General features: G+C 34.8%; 2 protein-coding genes across 2 annotated transcripts; both read right to left on the reverse strand.

Annotated features, from left to right (window-relative positions):
* Nucleotides 1-1,973: 1,973 nt before the first annotated feature.
* LOC141690429 (uncharacterized) lies at nucleotides 1,974-2,624 on the reverse strand. Its single transcript, XM_074495233.1, has 2 exons — nucleotides 2,450-2,624; nucleotides 1,974-2,347 (listed from the first exon to the last, which is right to left on the reverse strand). The coding sequence occupies exons 1-2, from the start codon at nucleotides 2,622-2,624 to the stop codon at nucleotides 1,974-1,976; spliced, it is 549 nt and encodes a 182-aa protein (XP_074351334.1).
* Nucleotides 2,625-2,633: 9 nt separating this feature from the next.
* Nucleotides 2,634-21,958, reverse strand: LOC141690430 (uncharacterized). The gene is made up of 10 exons (XM_074495234.1): nucleotides 21,819-21,958; nucleotides 5,978-6,093; nucleotides 5,788-5,880; nucleotides 5,192-5,568; nucleotides 4,904-5,084; nucleotides 4,570-4,789; nucleotides 3,998-4,174; nucleotides 3,706-3,838; nucleotides 2,987-3,556; nucleotides 2,634-2,663 (listed from the first exon to the last, which is right to left on the reverse strand). Exons 1-10 carry the CDS (start codon nucleotides 21,956-21,958, stop codon nucleotides 2,634-2,636), a joined length of 2,037 nt encoding a protein of 678 aa, XP_074351335.1.
* Between the last annotated feature and the right edge of the window lie 582 nt (nucleotides 21,959-22,540).

Genomic DNA, 22,540 nt, shown 5'->3' on the forward strand with positions numbered 1-22,540 from the left:
GAATTTTCACTTGCTATTTTTAGACCTCGTACGCATCGAAAGTGTACTATTTCGTATATATTCCCTTCGGCAAGGGTTTGTGAAAATACACTTAGTAACTCCAAAGGGATAAAAGCATACAATCGTACATTCTGAAATAGTAAGATTGTCACAACTAAGACTAAAATGTGTAAATAATCGGCTTTTCAATAAATATATTTTCATAAATTTAGATCTTACATTTCTGTCAAGAAGAATCAAATTTAATTCTTCTATACTATTTTCCATGTTGCCAAAGGTACGCCAAACTCTAATCACACGTACTTTAACCTGCCAGTCACTTGTTGTATGATCAAGAGATGATAGACAACTGAAAGTAACTCTTATAAAACAAACACATCAGAGATGATATGTTAGTCATCTTCGTATTTCTTATCAATGGTGACATGTAATTGGTACTACTCAAACATATAGCATTAACATTGATGTAATAAATTCAAACATGATTGTCATACTCACCCTCGGACATGGTTTGTGATAGTGGAATATCGAAGGATTCAGTGTTCAATACATTATGGTTTTATATATGTTGATTATGAGTAATGGAGGTAATATGAACGTGTATGAACACAAAGATTTTAAAGTGTAATAAGAGAAATGATTGATTTTTGTTTCAATTATAATGATTGCCAACTACTATAAATTAAATAGGTATTATATCTCTTAAAATTTATAAAAAAAAATCAAATAATTATGTTATATGAATACACAAATGATATTGTTGATCACGATGAACAATGAAATTTCGTTAAAAATGGAAAAAAGGATATATACAAATCTTCTTGATGAAACAGGAGACATATGTATAATACATATCTGATTGACATTATTCCATATATGGATAAGTTCAAAATGGCAACATCAAGATGTAAGTTATTACATCTGCTTAGGTAACTTCATACAAATAAAAGTTGTTATTAGTAACAGATATGGACATGGAATATATCAGTTAAAATCAAACGTTAAATTTGTGTACAAATAATCTGTATAGAGGAGGAAAAGCCAAAGTTGAATTTAAATAAGATCAAATATCGTCAAGCTTTGGTAAATTATAGAATACTTCCTCATATACAACATTAGACGTAACGTTTGAATAACATTCAGTATCATCTAATATCAGAATATGAAGTCCTTTTGGAGAAGTTACTCTTGAAACAGCTACATACAGTTGACCATGAGAGAACACTGATCTCCGTAAATACAATCCAAAAGTATCGAGGGACTATCCTTGGCTTTTGTTAATGGTCATGGAAAAACAGAGTTGCAAGGGAAATTGAGTTCTTTTGAATTCAAATGGCCATTTGGTGTCAGTTGGAACCATGTCAATTCTTAGTATAAGGTGTTTTGATCCAACATTGGAACCGCAAAGAATCTCACATTCTACATAATTGTTTTGCATGCAGTGACTATCATTCGTGTACTGTTACATAAACCAAGAATCTGATTCAAATTCTGCATTAACATCACGGTACAACCAACCTTGATCTGTAACTCATGCTTTGGCAAGCACGGCATGTTAATTGAATTCAGGTATTCTACTGGAAAGGCAATATCAAAATCATTATCCTCCCCTCCATTATCATCTATGGAATCCTGACTGAAATAGGTATGAGTTTTACCTGGAATTTTCTCAATCACAAAATCATTTATATCATCCACTAGACTGTTTGTAGGAGTAAGTATTGCTCTGGATCTAAGATAATCGTAAAAAGACATGTTCGATAGAAAATATGGATAGGTTATGTCAAATAAAGACTGAATTGGATTATATGTTCCGCGAACAATAAACTGTTCTGGAATTTCAAAATCTACCAAACCATCATCTCCAGGATTCTCAGTATTGCTATGGACCTTGCCATCTACAATGGCAAGTTGCCATTTAGCAAATTCAGCAATTATCTTGTTGCGATCATCTAAAAGTCCCGAATGAAGTCTCATGTTCTTAGTAAGGTAAAGACTTTACAGAATTCCCACAACTTTGATCGATTCAGTGTTGATCCAACAGTCTCTCCTCCGGAAGCTTTTGGGATAACCAGTAGTGTTTGGCGATAATCTCCATCAAATATAACAGTTATTCCACCAAATGGCCTTGATGATCTACTGGGATCAACACTCTCAATACCATGCCGATGCTGCATGGATGCTTCATCCCAAATGATTAAACTTGTGTTCTGTAATAATTCAGCAACATCTGTATCGTGCTTTATTCCTGCTACAGAGCATTGGTCTACGATGATAGGTATATGAAAGCGTGAGTGAGTCGTCCTACCATCATCTAGCAAAATAGCTACAATTCCTGATGAGGCTACTGGCAAAACAATTTTACGCTCAAAACGAAGGCGACATAGAAGTGTCTACCAAACAAATATTTTCCCACATCCGCCACTTCCATAGACAAAGAACTGTTTACCTTTGTTAGAATTTACACTTTCGACAACAGCCTCATACACTTCCTTTTCCTCTCTATTCAACTTGATATAATTCTCATCATGTTCCCTTTTCATTTGCTCTGTATCGTAACCTGTTTCTTCAGCGATTAAACCATTGCCACTGTTGTAAAGAAAGACTTCTGGAGGATAGGGCATGGAAATCTTTTAAGCTCTTTCCCAGAAGTTTTTCAATTTCTGCAAGAATAATTATAAAATAGTTTAACGTTTTTAGTCAAATTATGTATTTAAAATCTGTAATTATAGAAAATACAGATTGTTTTATACTGCGTTCATCGCAAAAAAAAACTGGAAAAGAGTAGAAAAAGATATAAGTATTGAGAATGAATGCCAAATTTAAAGATAGTCATACCCGCAAGAGCAAAATTTTGAATGTCACAATCTGGGAGTTGTAAATTCCCATTACAACATTCTTTATGTTTTAGGAGGATGATATCGTCAGACATTGATTTCCACTGACCATTCCATAAAAACAGTGGATCAGAGATTGAGCAATATACCAAAATGTTAACAAACATTTCACGGAGCTGTTTCGCAAGAGATGAGTGCGAATTCTCAACCATTGCTTCATGCCATTGACTGTCATTTTGAAGAAGCCCCATAGCAGCACATGCTTTCTTGAAAATTTCAAAAACATGACCTTCAACCGTCCTTAGCTCGTCAAATGAAGTACAACCTTTTCTCCGTATAAGTAACATGCGGAGATATAACAAATCACCGCCAGTAGCATGTACTTCTGTTAATCTGCCAACTACATCACCTCTTTGACGAGGTCTCCATTTACACTCTCGGGGTAGCCACGTAAAATGCATAGGAAATTCAGCATAGGTAAAATCTCGAGTGGCTGAAAATTCTTTATTAGCTTCAAACCAAGCCTCAAGTTTTGTCCTTTTATTATCAGCTTGCTGAACAACTTTAGATAGTGTTGTACCTGTTCTAAAAATGACGTACTTGTTTCCAAGTAAATGAATAGGTAATCTATCAACAGATGGCCACCGAGAATGTACATCAAAACCAAATATTCTCCATGCTGCTTCAGAGGCACAAACATAACGACCATCAAGATATTGCTATACTTCATTTTAAATAGGATTGCTTCTTCGATACACTACTATCAGACGTTTGTTTTTTAGGACCATAGTAGCAGTATCATGGCCTTTAAGATAATACTTGAATAGATACTTAAGGGATCGAGATTTATATGGCATTGAAAAAGAACCAATAAGTCTCTATTAAATGGAACAACAAACCTATTGTCCAAAAAAACACCTTTCTTTTTTATACTTCTGCCAGTGTTACGTCTACGATAAATGGGAAAACCACAATCATCAATATACGTGTTACCATTGAACCTGCAATGAATGTACCGATATTTCCTGTTAAAAAATAATCCAATTATGTATATATTTACATGGCAACGATCCTAAATATATTAATATAATGTTGGTTTAAATTGATTAATTTAAACCATGTAAATATAAAAAATCTATGTTTATAACATTGTATGATACCTCTTAGGAAAGTGTCTCATACATCTTCCTTTAACCATGCAAGGTGAATAGGTATTGTCAACTCCACAGGGCCCATGAATCATGTAATTGCTGACAGCGGCATAACCAATAGGATATGTATCTTTATCAGGTATTTTAGCACTGACCAAAGCATCTATTTGAGCAACTATTTTGGGCCTAGAATCCAGGTGTAGCCAAATCAACATATGCATGTGTAGAAGACCTCATTTCTGAAATTCTATTACATGCATAACTGCATAATGCGTTAGAATTAAATGCTCGAAGTAAAGAGTTTCTAAACTGTCATAAGAGGAAAGGTTAATAAAAAAATACCTCCTATGCATTTTCCAAAGTAGTTTTTCTTCTTTATCAAATGCATTAGCTGATCCAACTTGAGTTTAAAAACTCTGGACACTATGTCAGGTGCATCGCACACATCAACACCCGGTAATGATTTCATCATCTCGGTTATTTCAGGCCACTTTGTATTACATGTCATTGTCAGGAAAAGAGAAGGGTGTCCAATAGCCCTACATAACACAAGTGCATCCTTAAAATGTTGTGACATATACCTTTGCGAACCTGTGAAGGATGCAGCTAATACAACAGCTTTCCCAACATAATTGGGATCGTGATCACCTTTACGCAAAGCATCTCGGATAGAAGTATACAGATCTGACCTTATAGTTGTTTGGTGAGTAGTAACCCAATCCAACCGATATTGTTCAATTGCATAAAAGGCATCAACGACATACTGTTGCCACAAACGACCTGATAAATGCAGAGTCACCCCTAACACACACAAAATGATTTAGGTAATATGGTATATAACAAATTCTGATCAATTTGATGAAGCTAGTAAACATATCCTGGAAAAAACTTTTCATATGAGAGGTTATAGTATACCTTCAGAAAGGCGAATCATCAACTTATAGAAATAATATTCTTTCATGGAAACATATTTTCGATATTTCTTTTCAAAATCATTATCATCGGGATTTATATTGGCTGATTTTGACATTATTGTTTTATTCAATGGAATCTTTGTATGAAAACCTTTATCTAAATGGGGGAACAAAAGTGGATACTGGAGTTGCATAAAAAAATGTCAGTTTCCCAAACCCTCTGAAGCGATTTTGTACGCGTCTCCACAATTGTATCCCGAAAACCTAATGAATCTCCATTAGTACTTACTATCAAACCTCCAACCTCATATGTTGGTCCAATTATATTAGGATGACAACTCGTTGATTTAGAAGATAAGAGAACCAATCTAAACTCATCATGTTCATTATCTTTGAAGCGCTCACGTGCAGTATGAAATTGCCTAACCAATTTATTATGCTGATTTAACATGTCCATCAAAGCTCCAACAATGCTCTCGTCAATTTCATCTCTGCATCCACCAATTAGATTCATTTTATTCTCCAGTTCATTTTCAGTATCATAGATGTATACTTGATGAAATTTGGGAGATTCACCATCTGCTGGAAGCATACTACCAAGAAGGTGAAGATTTTGACCTTTGACCTTAAAGCAATAGGGTGCTCCTCCATTGTTAATTTTGTGATCTATTTTACCACCACCAGAACAAATCGCAAATAATGAATTGTAAAGATGATGGTTTAACTTGAAGTGGATTGTCTCGTCGCTTCCATATAGTAATGATCTTAGTGGCTCAGGCGGTTATTTCTCAGGTGGGAGCTGAACCTATCCATTCTTGCAGCATAGTGAAAAGGTAGGAGAACTATTTTTGTTGGATTTGTTGTTCCGTTCCATGTTCCACATACGGGGACCACACTTAACACATGTTGAGGTTGGTGGACCAATATTAACATAACCATCCCAAAGATCAATCTCAGGCAAATCCACGGGTTCAGCTTCTGCAGTAATACCAAAATAAAAAGTACATTAATTATATGTATTTAATTACATGCTACAGACCTGCCTAGTTCTGAACAAAGTACGCTCAAAAAATACCTTCGTCAAAAAGTTTTTCTTCCACATGTGTTCCATCATATGCATCGTCAAAATTATTAATCAGGTTGGCAGCCACGTGAGAAGGTAATCGGCTGTCGATCGTATCGAAGTTCTGCCTAAGTGAAATATTTGCGATTAAATTGGAAAATCAGAATATGGATTCTCATGACCATTCTTAGAAATAAGATTAATCTAACAAAATTCAACTTCTCATACTCTGTGAAGCAGGATCAATATTCTCCTTAGTTTTTTCTTTGTTACATAGAATTGTAGATATTCTAGGGCCTCTGTAGCGTCTCTTCAATTCTATTGAAAAGGCTTAAACATAATATATAAATATATTCCAAAATATGTAAATTCGTCAAAAATCCTTACCTCATATATCGGGTTTAAAAATGGAAGAACACCATTACCTGAAATGTCAGATTCAGCATGAGCCTTTGACGTTCATTTTTGTGGAATATATGATTTGAGACTTAAAGGTGGAGTGGTACCTAGAAAAATCAATTCATTATGCAAATATGTATAGCATAATAATGGACTACTACTGATCAAGGAATAAGAACTGATAACTTATGATTAGATAAACATGATATGTTTGGGTTGTTATCGGAAAACGGTGTGTGATTCATTATCGCTTGACCAAAGCCTAAGAAAAACAAAATCAATTAAAACATCTAATAAATTAGAAAACCAAACTCATGGTTAAATCATGATCTGTATCTTTAGTTGCATACAGCCACATAAGGTGTCATGTAAACATGGTTAAATCAATTATCCTAAATCGGGGGTAAAAGTATGAATAAAGTTTGAAACCACATACGGGTGCTGGAATTGTGAGATCTCGATGACATAATTGGTGTATTATTGCTTGACGCGGGATATGCTGAGATATTTTTGGTCGGAGTTGATCCTACAAATATCAATTCGTAAACCATAACAACAACTTAAGCATAATATAGATATATATATATGATTTGGATAGAGAAAGGATTAACAACTGAACACTCATGATTAGTTATACAGGATAGTATTGGGCTGTTATTGCAATGCAGACTATAATTCAGTTGAACTTTACTAGAGCCTGAAACAAAGAAACAAAGTAGAAACAAATATTATAAATCAATGTAATTCTCTAAATGTTGACTACATGTTTGTCTACATAACTTACGGCTATTGGCAAGGTGAGATCTCGATGACATTATAGTAGAGGTTCTGCTAGATGTTAAATTTCTTCTTATATCACTTTGCTGAGAACCTGATAATTGATGAATGATATAAGATCAAAGATTAGTTACATCAAATATTTACAGAATATATATGACAGGACAATGTCATCAAGAAATGTACCAATGCTATTTGAAGAAAAATTCTCTTTATCTATAACTGCTGATTGAACTGCATAACAATAAATGGATATGGAAAATCAAACAAAAGTGTGGCGCCCTCCAAACCCGGGTCAGAAGTTTGAGGTCCACATCACATACACAAAATATAAACCTGTATATAAAATATTATTTGCAAGGACCCTGCTTTACTTAACCACGAATCGCAACATGTTAAAGTATGAAAACAAGCCACAACCTTAACTTTTATTACAACGTACCAAATCCCACTAATTTAATTTACAACTGATATGAAATTATTCTTACAACCTTACTATCTCACTACTGCATTAAGCTTCTGCTAGCTCGATCAATCATAATCTGGAATCCTAGCTCGAACATTGAACAGGGAAACCTCGCTATCAACCGTATCCTTCTTAACTGTAGAATACATAAAAAGATTCGTAAGAGTGAGCTAACTAGCTCAGCAAGTCATATTATCAATAATTGAGGTTAAACAATAATAAACGAGGTGATTCAAAAGAATCAAGTTTCCTGTTAAACAGTCAATAGAAATGGATATTCATTTTAAGTTTTTAAAACCAAGGTTAGGCTGCTGATCAGTCACGCACTAACCCCGAGCAAAGCACACAGCACTACTCTAACTACTGGATCCAAGGCACACGTTGGCCTAACTAGACCATCGATATGGTCTGACCACGAATCTGGTCCACACAAAGAAAATTATCCAACTCTAAAGCATTTCAATATGATAAACAATAGAGTTCAATAAAACCAGATCATAATCAATAACCATAAAACATTTGTAAAAGAGCATGGTAAAAATTCATAGTTACCAAAAAGGGTATATCAAAATACATAAAAGAAGTGGCCTCCAGCCGGTAGAATAATCGGATATTAGATGAATAGTGTTTTTACAAGGTTTTAGTACTTTGATATCACAAGGTATGGTTGAGTATAAAAGTTTCTGTATGTGTAAATAATTCTGTTCCAGTGTTTGGTATATATGATGGATATATATTTATGGAGTAGTATCTTATTGGTGTGGTTTAGTATCTGGTAAATCAACAAGAAATGGTTTACAAAGAATAAGGCTTACGGCTCAAAGATCAAATGATGTAGCTCAAGTTCAAGGCTGAAGGATTCAAAATGTGTACAGTATAAAACAGAACTATTTTGGGTATTAACAATATGTCACAAGAGAATTTAGAAAATATTTGCATTGTATCTTGAGAAAGATTTAGAAATACTTGCCTTATCATAATCGATTTCAACTTCACTTGTACTTGTCTAATGACCCCATTCAACAATCACTCGTCTGCTTCTCATATGCCTCGCTTCTATCCTCTGATCACTTGCTTCTCTTTCTTACGCCTTTCTTACTCTGCTAGGCATCATAAGTATCAATTAATATTTAACTCATACCATTCTATTCGACATACACTTCTATCTACCCTTCGTTTTACCCAAATCCGATTAACGGATTAAAAGTTACGCTATAAACAAGTAATCACCGAACATATAGACCGGCAGTCAACCAACAAGTCACATATAACACATAACACGTCAAATAATCAATGACATCTCATTTATAAAGAAGTCTCGGATCATAAACAGGCTTTCGGGTATTTAAAATGATTTTTAAAACATTTTTCGGAATTAAAACGGGTCGTTGGATCAATTTCAGATTAATAAACAAGGTTCGGTTGGCCAATTCTGGCTTCGAAACAATTTTATAATAATTATCGAGCCTTGAAACTAATTTAAAATAATATTTTAAAGCTCGAAACTATTTTTCAGAATTTTTAAATCATTTTTAAATAATTAACTCTAATTAAATAATTAATTAAAATCAATTAATAATTAATTAAATCAATTAATCAATTAATTTTCGAATTAATTGACTAATTAATCAATTAAAAATTAACTGAAATTAATTAAATAATTAATTCAGATTTATTTTTGGATTAAAAATAATTTTTTTGGAATTAAAATAATGATTTTTGAAATTAAAATAATCATTTTCGGATTTTTCTGAAATTAAAAACAATTTTAAAAATAATTTATAAAAAGAAATCCGAAATTTGAAAGAATTCAAAACAGAAATCCAGAATTTTTAAAGTTCTGGAAACTTCAGGTACTAACTTGCAAAAATGCCAAAACACTTCTGATTTAGGGAACTTTTGGATCAAAACCGGGTCAAACCGGGTCGGAATTCCGGGTCACCAAGAACAGAAACGGGTCGCGAAGAACCCAGTTTCCGGTGACCGGAAAATAACCCCGGCGAGCCCCGATTCGATCAAAAACGGCATGGTTTTACATGATTCAGGTGGGGTTTTCGTTCCAAATCACGACAGGAGTTCAAATCAAACCACAAACAAACCAAATGATATCTGGAAACAAAAATCCGGCCAAAAACTTCAAGAACACCGGCGAGAACTTCAAATCACAACTCACTCCTCTACAGGCCTCGTCGATTTGCACAACTTATACGAATCGATTACAAATTTCAAGGGGAACAAAACCCACCCCTCTAGAACGTCTATCAATTCCGAAATAAGAAACTCCCAAATCGAATTGAAAACATTCAAAGTAATATAAACCCTAATTTCTAAATTCCGAGAATCAAACCCAAAATTAAACATGTTATTGAACTCCAAATTTGAAGTATAATATATCAAAATGATCAGGAAAACAAGCTCTACAACATACCATCATCAAATCATTCAAACCATCATCCGTACAAAAATTCATAATTTAAATACCAAGAAATTCGAATATAAATAATTAAATAGGAAATCACCTGATGTTTCTGGGTTGAAATTGATGGAAGATTTGGATTCTAGATTTCAGTAGCTTCGTTTTGAATATATGTACGCCAAAATCGGACATCGATAACGCCTTCGAATTTGTGTTTGATTATGAAGAACAAAATATAATTATAGTATTTTCTCTGTAAAAACTCTGTAAATACTGTTTGCAATTGATTTCCGGTACAAAATAAAATACGATAGAGGCTATTTATAATTACGAAAAATTAGTATCCTGTTGGATCATTTCAGATATAAAACGGTACGTTTATTTATAAAAACTGATCCAAACGGTATCGGTTTTCGTGATAATTATCCAAATCAGTACAATTTGTACTGCGGTCTTGGTCTCAGCACCTGGTTACACGTATTACGAAGTGATAATTGTAATAGTTTAATAAAAAGCTCCCGTTTATCGAAAATACGAGTTTTATTGATTTACTGAAACGAATATTGTATCGAAAATGTTGCGCCGGGACCCGCGCAGGACAAACCGTACGCCGGATCGAAAAAGTCAAAACACGGAATATGCTCGGAATATTACAATTAGGTTAGGAAGGAGTTCTCGAAAGAGTTTCGGGTTCTAAAAACGTAACAACGGATGACGTCGGTTGGTTCCCGTTTTTATAAAATAGATTTTAAATACCCGGAAAAAGATTTTATAAAATTCATATGATTCCTATATATTCATAAATCAATATAAAAATAATTAGGAAGATATGACAATTATCTATATTTTATTTGGAACATATAAAAATTGAAATACTTAATTAATAACATTTTTAAACATTCAAACACATTTAACACTTAAATAATTCACAGAATAGATACTGAATACAAATAATAATTATCTATTAGCAAAAATAATTGCACGATATATCCCAGATATTACATCCTTCCCCCCTTAAAAGGATTCTGTCCTCAGAATCTCCTAAGAAGACAAATGAGGACACTTTGCTCTCATATCACTTTCTAATTCTCAGGTTGACTCTTCAACCTTTGGGTTTCTCCATAATACTCTTACTAACTTTACCACTTTATTTCTTAATACTTTCTCTCTTTCCTCTAGAATCTCTATCGGATTCTCTACATATGACAAATCTGCCTGAAGCTCTATCGGCTCATATTCTATTACAAACCTGAATTCTGGATTATACTTCTTAAGCATCGATACATGAAAAATATTATGAATGTGCTCCATGTGCGGAGGTAACGTTAACTCGAAAGCTATTTTGCCAACGTGCTTTAAAATTTTAAAAGGTCCGACATATCTTAGGCTCGGTTTTTCTTTCTTTCCAACCTCGTTAATCCCTTCCACGGCGATACTTTCAGTAGTACTAAGCTTCCTTCTTCGAATTCCATGTCTTTCCTTGATTGATCTGTTTATTTCCTTTGGCGGTCTGGTACAGCTATCAATCTCTCCTGGATAACTTCGACAACTTTCTTTGTCTGCTGTACTAATTCAGGTCCAAGTATTTTGCGCTCTACTACTCCATCTTAATACACTGGAGATCTATATTGGCGATCATAAAGGGCTTCTTAGGGTGACATCCCGAAACTAGCATGATAACTGTTGTTGCAAGCAAATTCTATCAGAGCAAAATGCTCACCCCAATTTTCTTTGAAATCAATAGCACAAACACGTAATAAGTCTTATATTGTCTGGATTATTTTTTTCACTTTGGCCATCCGTCTGTGGGTGATAATCTGTACTCATATTCAATCTTGTTCCTAAACATTCTTGAAAACTCTTCCAAAATCTCGAATTAAATCTTGGATCTCGATCATATATGATAGACAAAGGGATTTCATGACGAACTACACTTTCCTTCAGGCATCTATGGATCAACTTATCGAGCAAAAATATTTCGTTTATAGGCAGAAAATGAGCTGACTTAGTAAATCTATCCACTATAAGCCAAATGGCATCATGATTAGTTTTTGTGCTTGGTAACCCTACCTATGAAATCCATGGTGATATGCTCCCACTTCCACTCTAGAACTTTCAATGACTGTAGCAATCAACTTGATCTCTGATGCTCTACTTTAACTCTGTTGACATATATAACATCTGCTAATTCATTCTGCAATTCCCCGCTTCATATCTAACCACCTATAATTTCCTTTAAATCTCTATACATCTTGGTACTCCCTGAATGGATTGAATACTTCGAATTATGAGCTGCCTGTAAAATTTCATCCTTCAGTTCCATCACTGGTGGAATCCAAGTTCTAGAAGAAAACCTAAGAATACCTTGATCGTCCTTTTTGCGTGCACTATTCTTCTCATACTAAATGATTTATATCCTGATCTACTACCTCTTCCTGACACTTCTTTATCTTCTCTAACAATCCCGACTGAAAAGTTATACTTATACATTCTTACTCTTTTTTGGATCATGCACTCTGACTTCCAATTCCAACTTCTAGAATTCCATAGATAATTCTTCTGGTACAGTCTTTATGTTCATTCTCTCTCCTTCTTGCTCATCTCTTGCCACTACATTTGCTTTTCCTCAAGAGTTCATACTTCAACTCTTATGGTCCGTATATATTTCACATCTTTCTCTATACTTATAATATTTCCCAATCTTTTAAATGAATATTATTGTTGCTTTTAATTCCCAGTTATGAGTAGGGTACTTCTGTTTATAAGGTTTCGGTTGTCTGGATGCATATGCAATAACTTTATTATTTTGCGTCAACACACATCCTATTCCCTTACGAGAAGTATCACTATAAGCTACCAAATCTCCCTAATACTTTCAAAGTGATAAAATAGGTGTTATAATCATTCTTTCATTTAACTTCGCAAAACTTTCCCCACACTTCTCTATTTCACATAACCTTCTTGCTTTTCCTGGTTAGCTTCATCCAAAATATTGCAATTTTTAAGAAATCTTACACAAATTTCCAATAATAACTAGCCCATGATAAAACTTCTTACTTTTGTTGGTGCTTCTGGTCTTTCTTCATTCATATTATCTTTAAATTTTCTGCTGAATCCCCTTTTTGTCTCCTCCTTACTGACTGTCTATACTAAGAATTATACTTCCTGCCATTAAAGTTTTCACCTGGTAAACTCTTTTATACCGCTTCTTTCTTCTTTAACTCCTCAGCTATCATTGTATAGGTTGCATGGTTCTTCTTAAGTAACACCATCCAACTAACATTTCTAGAATTTTATAACCACAGTACTGAGTTCTGGAAATTATCTTTGATATGTCCATAAGTTCAATCTTCACTTGTTGATATACCTAGTCTTAAATCAATCTTATAATAATACCTTCCTTCGTTCATATAATTAAACAAATCATTGGTTCGAGGTAACCGATATTTGCTCTTGAGGGTAAACTCGTTGAGCTTTCGCTAACACATAATCTCATACTTTCATTTTTCTTATTAACACATAATGTCGGTGCACTTTAGGGGGTACGCTAGGTCCAGTTGCTTTTTCTTCTAATTATCTCCTGCATTTGCTCTGGTAACTCCTTTATTTTTATCTGGTGTCATTCTGTGTGGGGCTTCGGACACTGGCTTCATTTCAGGTGCTAAATCAATCATAAACGCATTTTCTTTATCTAAAGGAAATATTGGTAACTCATCTGGAAACATATCTTGAGACTGTAAAATCTTCAAGTTCGGTTTGCTCCTGACTCTTATTTATAATCACCATAGCACGTATATTTCGGTTACCGTAATCCTAAATCATTCTTAACGAGTTCTTTACTTTCCTTTATCCTTTAAACTTCTTCATGTTCTCATTTGGCATCTTTAAAACTATCTTCCATCACGACAGTCTACCTGGGCATCACAGTTGAATAGTTAATCCACTCCTTAGAATAATGTCAAATCCTCTTATCTCAAATGATATTAATTCTTTGCAACTAATTATCAGAAATATCGATTCCGCCATTGGTACTTACTTATTCAATAACTGCACGTTCTTAACTTGCTAGTCCTTTGGTCATAAACTTATTGATTCAACAAGATAATTCATCTGATTAATAAAACCTTGAGAGATATACAATCAAGTTGCTACCACATCTTTCAATACTTTAACGCATAAGGTATTCGCATTAATCTTCCACGTCATCACATCCATATTCTAAATATCGTATCGCAAATTCTCGTTCTCGAAGACGTATCTCTTATTAAAGTAGATTCCTTTGACTGTTAATGCATCCCTGGCTAGGGCCAGTGATTTACAATTCTCACCATATGCCCTTGTTTCCTTTCCATGCATGAGAGATAAATGAGACTTTGCCCGCTGGGTGTATAATACGTTGACTTTTGTTTAAAATGCTCTCCCAAAGAGCAACGGTACAACGAAACTACTAGAAGGATTCACAATTTTAATAAACTTAGAATTAAAAAGAAAGAAGAAGTAATGATTTGAATATGAATGAGACAACCATATAGTACTTAAGATGGCCAGTCTTTCATACCGTATGGCATACAGCACATGATTAGGTGGCGTCCCACCCGACTCTTTATCATTCAGACAAGTGTCTCATCATAACACTGTTTGTCTCAATCAGAAAACAAAACTCAAGGGGAACAATTAAGTTTGAAAGGAATGCAAAATCCTCCGTTTTGATATCATCATAAAGAATTTATTAAGAAAAGGAATTCATACATTTTTAGGAATTAAAAAGGCATATACGCTATAATGTTGAGGACAAGAATGATACCATTGGTCACCATCCACATTCCACTTGTATTCATCTTTTGAGTTTGATCGATCATATCCTAATTGCATCGTATAACAACTTTAGAAGTATGCTAAAATGCCTTCGCAACCAAGCATTATGGTAGATTCTTACTTGTAACGTCGCAACTACACATGTAATACTTTAACAATTCGATCGAAATGGCGTTCTTATCAAATAACCTTGAGTTTCCTCTTTTTAATTTGGAATAACCATGAATCATTCAACATAGCGATCATTTTATTAACAATATTCTTCCTTTAGAAAAGTCTGGAAATTTTCCCAATCTTTTTCGGTCATGCTCGGGCTTTCGTTTAATTAATGAATTCTTTGAACTCTAATAATCCCAGTAATTGGATGAATAGTTACTCCGTACACTGGTTTCGTTGTTAATCCTATCAGACAATACTTGCACCCACTTCTTCATAATCACAGGTTACCTCGTTCTCCAAATTAACAATACTGAGTCTGAAACAACATCCTTCCAGATAATTTGGGTCTTTTAACAAACAAGAAACTCAAGTAATAATTTGACAACCAAGGTTTAAAACTTATTTTATTCAAAAAGGCTTTTAGAAATTTTGTGAGGAAATTTTTTTTTTTTTTTTTCGAAAACTTGTTAAAAATTTTGAAAATTTTGAAAATCACACCTCTGGTTGTTCTCACTATATGAGTTGGTTGTTGTCCTTCTTATGACCAAATACCAAGTTAAAGAACGATCCCTCAAAGGTCCATTCACTTCCATTTATCTCCTCTCCTTCATTGGGGTCTATTACTTTCCTTAATCAATAAAAACTTCTGTTGCCATTGCACGTTATCTTATTCGTAGCTTCACATTAAGGCTCACATACTGGTAGTACTCCCGCTAACCATTCTGCAATCATTAGGTGGAACAGACTATCCAATAGTCAACAAGTCAGCTAATGTCACATCATCTTGTTTAAATATATATCACATCATTACAACATCATTAATTTCAAGAAATCTTCAGATCCCTAATCTCCTCTAACTTTCTCTCTTTAACACTTATCTACTCCACTTCACAAGCTAGTCATGAGTGGCCTAATTACTAACAACTTCTTGTAACCTGATAACAGCTATCCTCTGAAACACTTAAATCTTCTTTCTAAACTCCTTCTCACCTCAATTTGTATCTCAATACTCACCATTTACTGCAGCTATCGTGTCCCTTCTCGCAAATGTTGTTGTTTCATTGGAAAGGTTTTTTTTTTTAACTGAGGATATAAAATATGGTGTTTAGTAAACAGAAAAGATACATCCATAGTTGAATGTTCAAAAGAACAAGAAGAAGCAAATGAAGATTCTTGAATAGGTAGTCTCATATCAAAAGATGATAGAATAGCGTTGAATAACTTGGAGAGGCACAACTGTCATAACAGAAGGTAGTACCACTAATACTGATGGAAGAACAAGGCGGAAATCGAATCGGGAAGAAGATGGCGATCCTTAAACGGAAAGCTCCAAACGATCAGTTAATGTAGGGAAATCAGGATCTATCATTGCCGTTGCCTGGATATCACGTCGCGAGTTAAGAATCCCGAATCGCAACACGAATCGTGTTGGGGACCTACTATACAGTCGCACTCAACCTCACGACGGCTTATCTTTCTATTTCCTATTCCTAGTCCTAACCCTCTACCCAATGCCGACTATCTAGGCTTGTTTCAGTGACTTATAACCTGTAGCTCTGATACCAACCTGTGGCGCCCTCCAAACCCGGGTCAGAAGTTTGGGGTCCACATCACATACACAAAATATAAACCTGTATATAAAATATTATTTGCAAGGACCCTGCTTTACTTAACCACGGATCGCAACAGATTAAAGTATGAAAACAAGCCACAACCTTAACTTTTATTACAACGTACCAAATCCCACTAATTTAATTTACAACTGATATGAAATTATTCTTACAACCTTACTATCTCACTACTGCATTAAGCTTCTGCTAGCTCGATCAATCATAATCTGGAATCCTAGCTCGAACATTGAACTGGGAAACCTCGCTATCAACCGTATCCTTCTTAACTGTAGAATACATAAAAAGATTCGCAAGAGTGAGCTAACTAGCTCAGCAAGTCATATTATCAATAATTGAGGTTAAACAATAATAAATGAGGTGATTCAAAAGAATCAAGTTTCCTGTTAAACAGTCAATAGAAATGGATATTCATTTTAAGTTTTTAAAACCAAGGTTAGGCTGCTGATCAGTCATGCACTAACCCCGAGCAAAGCACACAGCACTGCTCTAACTACTGGATCCAAGGCACACGTTGGCCTAACTAGACCATCGATATGGTCTGACCATGAATCTGGTCCACACAAAGAAAACTATCCAACTCTAAAGCATTTTAATATGATAAACAATAGAGTTCAATAAAACCAGATCATAATCAATAACCATAAAACATTTGTAAAAGAGCATGGTAAAAATTCATAGTTACCAAAAAGGGTATGTCAAAATACATAAAAGAAGTGGCCTCCAGCCGGTAGGATAATCGGATATTAGATGAATAGTGTTTTTACAAGGTTTTAGTACTTTGATATCACAAGGTATGGTTGAGTATAAAAGTTTCTGTATGTGTAAACAATTCTGTTCCAGTGTTTGGTATATATGATGGATATATATTTATGGAGTAGTATCTTATTGGTGTGGTTTAGTATCTGGTAAATCAACAAGAAATGGTTTACAAAGAATAAGGCTTACGGCTCAAAGATCAAATGATGTAGCTCAGGTTCAAGGCTGAAGGATTCAAAATGTGTACAGTATAAAACAGAACTATTTTGGGTATTAACAATATGTCACAAGAGAATTTAGAAAATATTTGCATTGTATCTTGAGAAAAATTTAGAAATACTTGCCTTATCATAATCGATTTCAACTTCACTTGTACTTGTCTAATAACCCCATTCAACAATCACTCGTCTGCTTCTCCTATGCCTCGCTTCTATCCTCTGATCACTTGCTTCTCTTTCTTACGCCTTTCTTACTCTGCTAGGCATCATAAGTATCTATTAATATTTAACTCATACCATTCTATTCGACATACACTTCTATCTACCCTTCGTTTTACCCAAATCCGATTAACGGATTAAAAGTTACGCTATAAATAAGTAATCACCGAACATATAGACCGGCAGTCAACCAACAAGTCACATATAACACATAACACGTCAAATAATCAATGACATCTCATTTATAAAGAAGTCTCGGATCATAAACAGGCTTTCGGGTATTTAAAATGATTTTTAAAACATTTTTCGAAATTAAAACGGGTTGTTGGATCAATTTCAGAGTAATAAACAAGGTTCGGTTGGCCAATTCTGGCTTCGAAACAATTTTATAATAATTATCGAGCCTTGGAACTAATTTAAAATAATATTTTAAAGCTCGAAACTATTTTTCAGAATTTTTAAATCATTTTTAAATAATTAACTCTAATGAAATAATTAATTAAAATCAATTAATAATTAATTAAATCAATTAATCAATTAATTTTCGAATTAATTGACTAATTAATCAATTAAAAATTAACTGAAATTAATTAAATAACTAATTCAGATTTATTTTTGGATTAAAAATAATTTTTTTGGAATTAAAATAATGATTTTTGAAATTAAAATAATCATTTTCGGATTTTTCTGAAATTAAAAACAATTTTAAAAATAATTTATAAAAAGAAATCCGAAATTTGAAAGAATTCAAAACAGAAATCCAGAATTTTTAAAGTTCTGGAAACTTCAAGTACTAACTTGCAAAAATGCCAAAACACTTCTGATTTAGGGAACTTTTGGATCAAAACCGGGTCGGAATTCCGGGTCACCAAGAACAGAAACGGGTCGCGAAGAACCCAGTTTCCGGTGACCGGAAAATAACCCCGGCGAGCCCCGATTCGATCAAAAACGGCATGGTTTTACATGATTCAGGTGGGGTTTTCGTTCCAAATCACGACAGGAGTTCAAATCAAACCACAAACAAACCAAATGATATCTGGAAACAAAAATCCGGCCAAAAACTTCAAGAACACCGGCGAGAACTTCAAATCACAACTCACTCCTCTACAGGCCTCGTCGATTTGCACAACTTATACGAATCGATTACAAATTTCAAGGGGAACAAAACCCACCCCTCTAGAACGTCTATCAATTCTGAAATAAGAAACCCCCAAATCGAATTGAAAACATTCAAAGTAATATAAACCCTAATTTCTAAATTCCGAGAATCAAACCCAAAATTAAACATGTTACTGAACTCCAAATTTGAAGTATAATATATCAAAATGATCAGGAAAAGAAGCTCTACAACATACCATCATCAAATCATTCAAACCATCATCCGTACAAAAATTCATAATTTAAATACCAAGAAATTCGAATATAAATAATTAAATAGGAAATCACCTGATGTTTCTGGGTTGAAAGTGATGGAAGATTTGGATTCTAGATTTCAGTAGCTTCGTTTTGAATATATGTACGCCAAAATCGGACATCGATAACGCCTTCGAATTTGTGTTTGATTATGAAGAACAAAATATAATTATAGTATTTTCTCTGTAAAAACTCTGTAAATACTGTTTGTAATTGATTTCTGGTACAAAATAAAATACGATAGAGGCTATTTATAATTACGGAAAATTAGTATCCCGTTGGATCATTTCAGATATAAAACGGTACGTTTATTTATAAAAACTGATCCAAACGGTATCGGTTTTCGTGATAATTATCCAAATCAGTACAATTTGTACTGCGGTCTTGGTCTCAGCGCCTGGTTACACGTATTACGAAGTGATAATTGTAATAGTTTAATAAAAAGCTCCCGTTTATCGAAAATACGAGTTTTATTGATTTACCGAAACGAATATTGTATCGAAAATGTTGCGCCGGGACCCGCGCAGGACAAACCGTACGCCGGATCGAAAAAGTCAAAACACGGAATATGCTCAGAATATTACAATTAGGTTAGGAAGGAGTTCTCGGAAGAGTTTCGGGTTCTAAAAACGTAACAACGGATGACGTCGGTTGGTTCCTGTTTTTATAAAATAGATTTTAAATACCCGGAAAAAGATTTTATAAAATTCATATGATTCCTATATATTCATAAATCAATATAAAAATAATTAGGAAGATATGACAATTATCTATATTTTATTTGGAACATATAAAAATTGAAATACTTAATTAATAACATTTTTAAACATTCAAACACATTTAACACTTAAATAATTCACAGAATAGATACTGAATACATATAATAATTATCTATTAGCAAAAATAATTGCACGATATATCCCAAATATTACAAAAAGACGATGAACTGTGACGTAATATGTTAAGATATGCTGCAAATACAGAATACCTGGATTTTCCAGACCATTATGATTCATGTTGAGCAACCTATTACGTAGAAACCTGTCCAAAGCTGACTCACGACCTCGACAAACTGGGCTCAAAAATTAAATTTATACATTATTAAACACAATCATTCTAAGATACATCACATATCTTTAAATTATTTAAAAAATATACATACTGTAGTCACTAGACATGACAGATGCTTCGGTAGTCGTCACAGTCTGAGATATATTTCGTCAGATATCTGATCTGTTCTCATCCAGAGGTTGGAGAATTGGATCGCATATCTGTCCACGACCTCGTCACTTAAGAGCTAAAACAAATACTAAATATGACAATGATGACTACAAAATATCAATAACAATGTTTAAAGAAAACAAAGAGATAGAATGATTATGCAGACTCGTACCAGGACCGTAATCATCAAAGGTAGTAAAACGTTTGCTCCTGTTCATAGCTTCTTTGATATGTAATTAGTCCTATCAATACAAACGTATAAATAACAGAGAACAAAACCCTTGATTATGCATATTCATAGCATGTCCGAGGTTATAGAAGATAGTAGATTGTTTCCTCACGTTCAAAGCTTTAACCTACGCTCATGTCATGATGCGAGATGCCCAGGTTCTGTCATTACTACACAACAAACATAATAGCTTTGGTTAAACATTATCGGACAAAATCTTGATCAGAAGATAACAGAAAGCGTGAAATAAAAAATCGATAGCAGATGATGAATGATGATGTATACAATATTCACGTATATTTCCTGTAAAAAATAAAGAAGAAGAAGATAATGATTATCAAGAAAAGTAGTAATGAATTTTGAATTTGAATTACTTAAGACATGTGTTATGCCCATTTTCGGTCATGGGCCTTAAACCGGTCCGCATGGGTTCATTGAATAGCTGGACTCTCATGTGTGGGCTAGAACCATGGATTAATGTGACTTGATCCAGCACATGCGGACTGGGCTCATGACATGCGAGTTGGGCTCATGACATGCGAGCTGGGCTCACATATGTAAGGTGGGCTCATACTTGCATCTGGGCTTTCATACGCGAGCTGGGCTCACTTGCCTACAGGAGGGCTGGGCTCAGATGCCCACACGCGGGCTGGGCTCAGATGCCTACACGCGGGCGGGGTCCATGAGCCCACATCTTATGAAAACAGAGGTAACATTGTATTTATTAATTGAAAAGGAAGGCAATGCGGGCCGAGGTGACCAGGCCGGCCCGCATCAAAGGACTTTGTGTGCAATATGGAAAGTGACTCATAGATGATTGAGTTGATCGTAGATTTTGGGGCCGACACGGGTTATTCCTACAATTATGGGAAGGAATGCGGAGATACCGCGAGATTGTAGGAAGCGTGTGGAGCCAGTCGAGATTTACGTGACTAATTGGCTGAAGGCCTGACTTTATCATGGGCTTGGGCTGCACGGGTTGGAGAACCTTAACCCTAGCCTACGTGACTTGTTCCCCAAGAACTACGTGAGGCTTGATCCCTATAAATAGGGTACGTAGGCACTTGTAGGAGACATGAGTCGACACTTGATAGAGAATAGTAAACCCTATTCTTTCTTAAGGAGTCAACATACAAACTCAGCCTCCACCATACATAACCTTCTTCCACCTTCAAACACCGTCCTTGATCCTTGTTCCATCCATCAACCTTCACAACACTGTTATACGAAATTCTCCCTATAACAATTGGCACTAGAAGGAGGGGGGTTTTCATCTTAGGGAGAAGAGATTACCAAAGAAGGCAAACAAGCGGCGACACTAGGAAGCGGGGGCAAGAAGAAGGACCAGAACGAGGTCAAGCACACGCCCCCGGATAATCAGATGCCACCTCCACCAATCGTAACCGTCAACGGGAAGGCGGTCATGACATACCTCGAAGGACTAGCCGATCAGATGAACGAGATTAACGCTCGGATGTCAAGGGTAGAGAGGAGCTTGGGACGGAACGCCAAGCATAAGGCACGCCGCCTCAAGGTCTCTCAGCATAGCTGGAAGGGCAAAGGTCCTCAAAAGAGGCTGATCCATGATTTTGAAGACGCAGCAACTGAGACCAAGCTGAAGAAAGAGGCATTACATAAAGAGGAAGACATACCCCAAGGTCATGATGAGCGAGGCAGCTAGATCTCTAAGAGATCAGGGCAGAAGCCAGCTTCGTCTGAGGCAAGGTCAACTAGCATGCTAGACCGTGTGGGTAAAAAGCTAAGTGAACATGAGCTCAGGCTTAAGTTAGAGAATTGCAATAAAGAGAGAGAAGAAAAAGAGCCCGTGGATCAAAGAGGCCTCAAAAAGAGAGCGT

This window comes from Apium graveolens, chromosome 10, assembly GCF_009905375.1.
Source record: "Apium graveolens cultivar Ventura chromosome 10, ASM990537v1, whole genome shotgun sequence".
In the NCBI taxonomy this organism is placed as follows: Eukaryota; Viridiplantae; Streptophyta; class Magnoliopsida; order Apiales; family Apiaceae; genus Apium; species Apium graveolens.